Source organism: Prionailurus viverrinus, chromosome B4 (genome assembly GCF_022837055.1).
Source record: "Prionailurus viverrinus isolate Anna chromosome B4, UM_Priviv_1.0, whole genome shotgun sequence".
Taxonomy (NCBI): domain Eukaryota; kingdom Metazoa; phylum Chordata; class Mammalia; order Carnivora; family Felidae; genus Prionailurus; species Prionailurus viverrinus.
Window position 1 is genome coordinate 110298011 of NC_062567.1, and position 10052 is coordinate 110308062.

The 10052-nt window shown below is 38.0% G+C and overlaps 1 protein-coding gene across 1 annotated transcript; it reads right to left on the reverse strand.

The window, feature by feature from the left end:
• Window positions 1-283: 283 nt before the first annotated feature.
• LUM (lumican) lies at window positions 284-8471 on the reverse strand. The gene is made up of 3 exons (XM_047868375.1): window positions 8266-8471; window positions 4972-5857; window positions 284-1103 (listed from the first exon to the last, which is right to left on the reverse strand). Exons 2-3 carry the CDS (start codon window positions 5834-5836, stop codon window positions 949-951), a joined length of 1020 nt encoding a protein of 339 aa, XP_047724331.1. The 5' UTR covers window positions 5837-5857; window positions 8266-8471; the 3' UTR covers window positions 284-948.
• Between the last annotated feature and the right edge of the window lie 1581 nt (window positions 8472-10052).

Sequence of the window (10052 nt, forward strand, 5' to 3'; positions counted from 1 at the left end):
AATGGAGTTGGATTGTAGGACACTCAGTTGGTGTCCAGAGAATCACTTAGTAAAGGGAATCCCCTCCCGCAACGTGAACTGAAATTCAGATCTGCACACTTTTAAGTACATACTGTAAGATGTGTTTCAAAGATGTTTGCAAATGGATGCTAGAAGCAGACAATTTATTTAGTGAAAAACTCTATTCAACATAAGTAAAATATTGCAGGTTAAAGATGGTTTTAAAATTTTTATCCATTGTTTTATATATGAGAGGTATGAATTCCAAAAGAAAGCACAGTGATGCCATTTGCCGTGTTTTATTTTGCTATTAGCTTGTTAAACATAACATGCAAATGATTAAAAAGAAACATACACATGACTTAGAGTAAAAAATAATTCTAGAAAAGAAAAGTTTCATTAGGTAGCCATATAAATCCTTAATACCAAAAATATCACTTTATGTGTATGGGGCTTCAAGGATTTGGTCTAGTATTTTGCAAAATCATCGGCCTCAAAATTTACCACCTATTTTTCAGCTAAACCAATCTGAACATTGAAATTTGGTTCAAGACACCAAACATCCATATGTGGGTAGCCCATGCTTTTTGGCACATTGAGTTGGTTTAGAAATTATAATGCTGGGCTGACTTCCATGTAACCAGTAGAAGATTCTGCACATCATTTGACAGTAGAGATGTAGAAAATACTAAATTTACAAATAAAGCATAAGTTTGTTGTCTATGTGTGTGTCTGTGTCTGTGCTCGTGATGAAATAGGCCTGCCTTTCATCTTTTCTTGTAAAAAAAAAAAAGAAGTAAAATGTTTACAAAACATTTCCTTCAGAATTTAAAATTCATGGAAGTAAAAACAGCGACAAAAATGAATACTATCAAAACTGACACACACAAATGTAACCATAAAATGTTGCTCCAGGATCCACCTCAATAGAATTGGAATTCGTAGATATTAATTAACGGTGATTTCATTTGCTACACGTAGACATTCATACATATCGGGGGGCAGACTGGTGTGCGTGAGATGGTTGCCATCCAAACGCAAATGCTTGATCTTGGAGTAGGATAATGGTCCCAGGATCTTACAGAAGCTCTTTACTTCGAACTCTGGAAATTAAAGAATAGAAAATGTCCATTACTTTTTTAGTACATGGACTTGAACTGATTACTTAAAAAATGCTCCAATCCATAATAATGTCTATTAAAAGTCCTTCCCACCTACTTGATAGATCTTTGAATTTGGAACTGCTACAGGAGTGTTTCAGGCTACCAAGTGACACAACAATACTTAGCAATGAATACTTATAGTAGAGGGTTACCTGAGTGGCTCAGCTGGCTAAGCTTTTGACTCTTAAGGTCTCGGCTCAGGTTGTGATCTCATTTTGAGTTTCAACCCTGCATCTGGCTCTGTGCTGACAGCGTGGAGCCTGCTTTGGATTCTCTCTCTACCTCTCTCTCTGCACCACCCCTGCTCATGCTGTCTCTGTCTCTCCTACAATAAATAACAAAATTGGGGCACCTGGGTGGCCCAGTCAGTTAAGGGTCTGACTTTGGCTCAGGTCAGGGTCTCATTGTTCGTGGGTTTGAGCCCCACATCGGGCTCTGTGCTGACAGCTCAGAGCCTGGAACCTGCTTCCCATTCTGTGTCTCCTTCTCTGTCTTCCTCTCCCCTGTTCGTACACTCTCTCTCTGTCTCTCAAAAATGAATAAATATTTTAAAGAATTAAAACTAAATAAACAATAAAATAAAAAATAAAAAAATATTAAGAATACTTATGGCAGATCAGGACATTCAGTTGAATGTTTGAGAGAATAGAACTTATTATTCTATCTGCATTTAGAAACACTGGATTTTAAAAGCCATTCAATTAATCTGTCATATTATCTGAGCACTCTTTTGAAATGTTTAGTCTAGCTGAAGAAATCTAAGATTGGTGCTGTTGTGTGAGCAATCTCGCCAATATAAACATCTTGGGGTTTTGCATCTTAAAATAAGAGACTAGATGACCTCTGAAGAGTTTTCCAACAACCACCCTTCATGACGATAATTCAAAACTCCAAAGCCAAAAGCAAATCATAGAATGTCCATGATCAGAGCTTGTGTCCTTTTCTTCTGTGGAAGAAAAGCTGCCACAAATGAAAAACTGATTTAGTTTTGAGTAGAAACTGAGGCTGCTTTTAGATTGCATGATCTAGGTGTGTACATAGAAACTGCTTATGTTTGCTCAAGTCCACTTCAGATTGACTTATCTGGTCCCCTGTGTTGTTATTTTCTTTCATTCTTAAATTCTAGTTAGGGGCGCCTGGGTGGCGCAGTCGGTTAAGCGTCCGACTTCAGCCAGGTCACGATCTCCCGGTTCGGGAGTTCGAGCCCCGCGTCAGGCTCTGGGCTGATGGCTCAGAGCCTGGAGCCAGTTTCCGATTCTGTGTCTCCCTCTCTCTCTGACCCTCCCCCGTTCATGCTCTGTCTCTCTCTGTCCCAAAAATAAATAAACGTTGAAAAAAAAATTTTAAATTCTAGTTAACAGTGACTTCAGTGGGGCTCAACACACTGTTCTCTCCATTAAGATGTTGTCTTTAACTCATCAGTCAAATTTCAGGCATCTTATGGTACCTATCTCTGAGAAAGCATGGAGGAATGGAAAAAAACATGGGTTTAGGCCGATACTACTTTTCTATCCCTGCCATTGATCCTCTGGGTGACTTTGGAACATTTATCTGATCTTCTTATTAGCTATAACGTATCTTTCACACTGTGTTACATGAAGACTGGAGTGATTTTGGTATGGAAGCCACTTCGCCCACAGCACTGCACACTATATGTGCCGAATAACTATTGATGTCCTTTTAAGTTTGCCCTCTTTTCCAAGTTAGGAAAATCTGTGACTGGGTTGAGCTTAAAGTTGCAAGCTTGAAATAGGACAATACTCTTTGACCATATATTTCCTAATATTAGAAAAACATGAAGGGGCTCTTTGTATCTTAAGAGAATGTGGACAATTGCTATCCATAATTATCACGTAGCAAAGTAAGTTGAATTGCAAACATGCAAAGTCAAACAACAAGAATACTTGAAATGGATATACCTAAATGTCAAGGATGAGAAAGGAATAAGAGTAACTAAACACTCACATTCAAATGGCAGTTGTGTGTGGTTTCAAGCTCAGCTTGACACTGAGGGACCACTGGCATTTCTTCCACGGACCACCTTTCTCATCTCCTATATCATCTGTTCCTTCTTGTGATCATCCTGGTCTTTGTACTTCCAGATTTTCCTGCATCTGTGTGTCTTCCCTTTCTTGTCTCAGAGTATGAGGTAGCCCCACTCACATGGATAGACCTCCACCAACCAAATCTAATGGGTTTCTTCAACCCTTAAGGATCTTAAATCCCATTAGCGTTTTGGGATGTCTGAATATCCTTCCTCCTGACCACAAATGTTTATAATATGTGACCATATATTGCTACAGAGTGAATTTTCCACTAGAAATGACTGTAAGGGTTCAGCTATGATCGTTTTCTCTATATTGTATGACAAGCAAGATTTCCAGACACAAGAAAGGATATGTGGCATTTCAGATCTGGCAGTCATGGTCTCCCTCTTGAAAACACCCCAACCCTACTAGGGGTTACACAAAATTGTTGCAGAATCACAGAGTATCATATTAATAAGTCAGACTGTAATTTTTTGGATGGAAATGTCAATATCCTTATCCAAAATGACAAAAGAACCAACTTTCATGGCATAAAGATGTTCAGTTTCAATAGATTACTTTGCAGATATAATTGCTTTATAAGTAAATCAACGGTTCCCACCTGCCTTTTGATTTAAACAACTTTGTCCGTGAACCATAGGTTATCTCTCCTGCCACCTTTGTTAAAGAATAAGATGGAGTGTGGTGAATTTCAATTTCCCACCCGAATCTGTATGGCTTTAATTGATAAATGTCCCAAAAGACCTAAAGAATACATGAACAGCCCAAGTGGATCAGGTCAAACTCCTACCCAGAAGATAAATAAAAAGTATACAATGGCAGCAGGAGAAAGGAAGGAGAAATTGGAAAAATCAAACGAGGTTAAGTGTTGTGTATAAAAGAAGGAGCTCTTTCATACTATTAAAAAAGATTCTGAACCCTCATCGATTTCCTTAACTCTTCAAAGAAAATTTTTAATGTTTATTTATCTTTGAGAGAGAGAGAGAGAGAGAACGCAAGCAGAGGAGAGGCAGAGAGACAGAGACACAGAATCCGAAGCAAGCTCCAGGCTCAGAGCTGTGAGTACAGAGAGTGATGCGGGACTTGAACTCATGAACCACGAATCATACCTGAGCCAAAGTCAGACACTTAACCAAATGAGCCACCCAGATGCTCCTATTCCTTCCCTCCTTAATCTTCCTCACCATCTTCAAAATAACACTGTGAAGACCACACACACCATGACACAGATGACAGAGATAGATGATGGTCCATAAGAGCAGCGTAATATGTGGAATCCCAAGTAAAGATGTCAGAGGAGACCACAAATATATGTGAACTGCTCTGGAGATAAGCAGGAGGGACATTTGAAAGCTTCTGCTAGCCATCCCTCTTCTGGACTTGTTTGTTCCTCCTCCAGCTAGACCTTGCCAAGAAATAAATGTCGGACAGAAATCTGAATCACGACAGAGGCAAGTGATAACAGATATCAAGAGCTAACACAGCAGGATGAATTAGCTCAAAATATTAAATTTGAAGAAATTTGTATTCAAGTCCTATGAGTTTAATGGTTTCTGATCTGGGCACTCCAAAGAAAGGCCAAACATTGAACAAATAACTGAGCTAGAATTCTTCTATATTTGAATTAGAGGGATAGATATTTTATTGGCATGTTTATTCATTTCTGTTAATGGAGCCAGAGACCATATTTACTTGCACAGTTCAGGCATGTAAAAACTTGAGGAAACCTCAGTCACGTACAGGCACAGCTTTCTACTTACTTTCGAGTTCATTGACCTCCAGGTAATAGTTTTCAAGGTTCTCGTTGACCGTCGGTATGTTTTTAAGCTTATTATAGGAGAGATCCAGCTCAAGCAGGGATGATACATTAAAAGAATTTCCAGGTACTCCACTATCAGCCAGTTCATTGTGAGATAAACGTAGATACTGCAGCCCACTAAAACGCTTGAAATACTCATCAGGGATGTTGCTGATCTTATTGTTGTCCAAGTAGAGAGTTAGAAGAGATGCTGGGAGACCAGAGGGCAGTTTGGCCATCTGGTTGAAGCTCAAGTCAAGGTACTCAAGGGACTTAAGACCTTTAAAAGCAGCTGAAACAGCATCCTCTTTCAGTTGATTGTGTTGGAGGTGGACGAAGGTCAGGTTTACCAGTCCATCGAAGGAGCCAAGCTTCGTTATCTTGTTGTGCGTAAGCTGGAGATCCACCAGGGACTTGGGGAGTGGGCCCACAGACTCCGTAAGGTTGTTGTAATTTATATGCAGCTTCTTAAGTTGTTTCAGTTTAGAGAAAATTTTTCCTTTTATCTTGGAATTTTCTAGAAGGTTATGATCTAGAATGAGCCACTGCAGATCAGTGACGTTTTCAAAGGCCTTTTCATCAATATGGTCGATCTGGTTATTCCTAAGGTAGAGATACTTGATTCCAGGAGGCACCATCGGCACACTTTTCAATTTCAGCTCATCGCAGTACATGGCTGTTGGATAGCTTTCAGGGCAGTTACATTCTGGTGCACAGTTTGGTGATGATCGCCCATAAATCGATAGAGGGAAATCATAATCGTCATAGTAATAACCGCTGGCACCACCAGTTAATGCCAAGAGGAGAATAAACACACCTAGATTCATGTTTGGCAAATGCTTTGACTCCTAAATAAAGTGAAAACATATTATTATAAAACAGTACACTTTCAGGAAAAGGATATTGGATTTGCAATGTTAAATGCATTAGCAAATGTACATTTTATTATTTTATAGTTTTTTTTTTTTTTTTTTTTAGAGCATCTAATGATGTCTTTTTAATCTGTATTTAAGCGTTGGGAAAAGGATGTACTTGTGCAACTTCTGGGGTGGTGAACAGGTTTCAGGTCAGATTGCATACACATGCGCCCCCTTCTGGACGAGCCAGGCCCGACAGTCAATCTCTCTAGGTCCTTCCTTAATTAAATGCCTTCCTGCAATAGGTTTCTGGGTGGTGCCCAGTAGCCACCATGTTAGTACACTGCTTCAGAACATCCTTCAAAACCAGAAAAAATGAAAATGAAAAGACAATTGTAAACTGTACCCTGTACCCTACCATTCACCATCATTAAAATATCTCATTAAGAAGACCCTCCCTGGGAATAGCGGCAATCTGTGGTTTTGCCTGAAGGAAAGCTATTCTTATCTATGTGTGTGTGTGTGCGCGGGCGCGCTGAGGGGTGGGGGGGTGGGGGGTACATTCCTTTAAAAATGTCTGGGTATTGTCGGTGCTGAGGAGGAAGAACAGAATTCGTGGTGGGCGTGAGTGTGTGTGTGTATTATCTTGACTTGTCTTTACTATTCCATACCTTTAGGTGCATTACACAACTGTCTTCCGAAATTAATATTTGGCATATTAGTTTTAGAACGTGCTTTTAATTAGTCAGGGAAATGTCACAAATTCTAAAAAATAATTAAACCCGTAAAGAGATCCAACTGGTAGAAAACATCTATTATTTTCAAGTTTTGAATTAAAATTGTCCTTTCTCAGTAACTCACCAGTTCTCTACCTGCTTCATGCCAAAAGTTAGGAAGGCATGGCTCACTTCTCTGGATTTTAGTGCTCTCACAGCACGGAAGTGGAAAAGAGGTAGAACTGAGGAGAGGCTGCTGTGAACAGTGGCATTATGAACCATGTAGGAAAGGACAACCTTGAGAATATAAATTAAAAATAAGCTGTAACAGTGATCCTCTCATATGAACATGTTTCTAAGGTGAGGCTCAATAAAGTATATTTCAATTGCTTGGGGAAATAAAGGGTTAGCAGTTTAGGTAAAGAGTTGGGCTTTTGTAGAGTAGAGAGTTATGTCTGAAGGATAACTCTGGAAGTGAAATCATAATGTGAAGCAGGATCCACATTCCACTATATACCATAAAATAATATATCTTCTTGCGAGAAATATGGTACAAACTTACGTGCCTAGATTGGTTGGGATGAGTAGGAATGTTTAGCATGAGAAATTGAGACATCTTTTTTCTTTGCTTCAATTTGAAATTATAAGGCACTTTATTTTAGCAGATGAAACCTTAGAAAAGTTGTTGGAATCACTCTGATAGCTGACATAATGTAACACGTAGCCAGATTCTCGGGAAATTATTCCCTAAGATTACGATGGCATCATTTAATTTAGCTGACAGGACTTGGCCATGAGAACAATTACATAGTGTTAATGTAATTACAGGATTCTTTTAAGTTGTAATACACTAATGTTGTAAAGATTTGTCTTGCTCCATTAAAAAACCTCCACCTTGTTTAAACTGAGTATACACTAAAACTAATACTTACTATAATATGAGTATTGAATAGTAATGAAAAAATGCTTCCATACTTTTTGGCAGAGTAAAAACAAGGGCTCTGAATTCAAAGAGAGTTTGTAACCATATAATGACTCCACTATGAGGCAAAAGCGCTCTGTGCCTTTTCCCCAGTTTTTTCCAAATACCTGTGGCTATGGAGGAAATGCTTTTCTCAAAAAGTAAATCATCTTTCCCAGAATTTCTTTAAAACATGTTTTTTAAGACGTACATCCAAAAATCAAATCTTTGAAATTAACAAAATAGAAATGTGATTCATGTCTAAGTCTTTTAGCTCACATTTTTATAACATGTTCATTGTAAATTGTAACAAATTATAACAATATAAAGTATTTTGAATGCTAATTGAAATGGCCTTTCTTCACTTCAAAATTGGGTTTTAACAACACTAACGTATATAACTAATTAGCATAAAATAACAAACATTTTAAATGCCAAACTTTTTTACTATGTTCAGTTTTAAGTAGTGTCTCATTCCAATTTTGAAACTTTGTATAACTTCCATTGCCAAGCAGTACAACATATACTATATAAAATTTATCTCAAATCCCTAAATCATGGAAAGCATATTAAGCAAAATGTGAAAGTAAATGCTCAAAACTGTGGATTTGCTGTTGAGTAGCAATTGGCAATGTTGCTCTGGAATTTCTTCTGTTCCTGTTACAATAAACACTGTCCCAAACAGTCAGCATCCCCAGTGCTATAGTTAAAACAGCACTTACCTTACTGTCTTGATACTGCTTTCGTTAATTCTTAAAGCAGATGCACTATGGACAAGAATCCACCAATATATGCTGTGAACTCTGTCAGGACGGAACTGGCTGCCAGATTCTTAGTGATACAAGAGCTGAAGGGGGGGAAACCCAGCCCAGTCACGCCAGTCTCTGCATGGAGTTATGTCATTGTGGGGATCTTGTGGGGTGGTGGCATGTGAGCATTCCGCTCTCTAACGAAGTGCAGGTGGACGTGGGGAGCAGGGACTGCCCAGCTCATTCCCTATGGAATGGGAGAGAGATTCGTGCTTAACTAGCCCAAATACCATAGCTTTGAACCAAGAATTGAGTCCTGCTGCAAACGAGACATCTCCTGTAGGAGCACTTCTCTTGCAAAGCTCTTTTTCTCTGGAGCTGTGGGAACGATTAGGTGCTGTTCTCTCAACCAACTCTCAGGTTCATCTAAAGGTCTCATAAATCATAAACACAACAAATAATTCCAGGAAAATGCAAATGAGTCTTCAGAAGAATCAAATCTTTTTTTTTTTTTCCCATATACTTGAAATTGATATTTACTCATTTGGACTACCTTAATTGGGGGCTAAGGAGGTAACTCACATTCATTTCTAAAATACGAAAAATGCTTCATTTACGCACTGACATAAAAGGTAAAATCAACATTTCCAGTTTATTTTTTATGTTAAGAGGATTCATTTTATGTTATTCAGATCTGGAACCGATCAGCAATGTCCTGCCTGTTTCTTATTTTGTGGATTTAATTCAGGACTTCATCCAAAACCTTACTCGGGGATGGTATTCTATAGCTTAATGCCAAAAAACATAAAAGAACATGAAAAAATGTACACTAAAAATATCACAAGGCAGTAATCTTTCATTCTCTCGTTGCATGCTAGCAGTATATTTTTTTTTCCCCAAAACTAGAAGTTATGCAAAGTTGTAATCTCCCGAGGGCCTGGTTTGATACATCTTTAATTGTTAGTTCCTGATGCATGCTTTTAGCAAATGAGTGATATACTCAGTTCTTGTCAATTTCATCTTGTGATTGTATCAGCTGTATTTAGAGGATTTATTTTGTCTCCAAATTTTTCAGTTCCTTGTGGCTACAGGAACTTTTAGAATAAGATATTTTACCGTAAGTTGCCACATGTAAGATTTTTCCACTTTAAAATAACTGAAATATGTTACTTTTAGCTATGAGACCTGTGGAGTTTTTCAGTCTCCCTGGTCATTATGAATACATTTGCCTGAGAAACTAATATTGGAGTAGTGCCTTATTTTTTGTCATGGGACTGTTCTTTGACACAGTCAGTTCTTTGACACCAATTGGATGCTGCAAACCTTAAAGCATGTTTCTTGAGTCTATTAGGAAGAAATACAATTACTACTCATGGTGTACTTTATCCAATGCTTTATTATCAGAATTTTCAAATATTTTTTACTTTAACTTTTATGCTTTAAAATCCATGTAAGTACTGTTACCACACTTTCAGAAGTAGAAACAGAGACTCAGAAAGTCTAAATAATTTGCTAAAAGTCACCTCACAAATAAATGAAAGAGCAAAATCTTGAAATATTCATCCACTGAGAAGACTGTGGACAGGATAGAGCTAAAACAGAGCAGTTAATTTAATCAGCTTAAAGTATTTTACAGACAATATTAGTTGAGAGCTGAAATATTAACTATACAATGGTTTTTAAAAAGGCAAAAAAACCCCACTAAACAGTATTTTCTTTCCTTGTACGTAACACGCTTACATGCACACGCCCTCACATTC

Bases quoted from the DNA above. Each gene is read 5' to 3' on its own strand.
- LUM (XM_047868375.1), bottom strand. From the start codon at position 5,836: ATGAATCTAGGTGTGTTTATTCTCCTCTTGGCATTAACTGGTGGTGCC. The intron at 1,104-4,971 runs GTAAGTAGAAAG...TTTAATTTCCAG, and splicing joins GGAGGTCAATGAACTCGAAA to AGTTCGAAGTAAAGAGCTTC.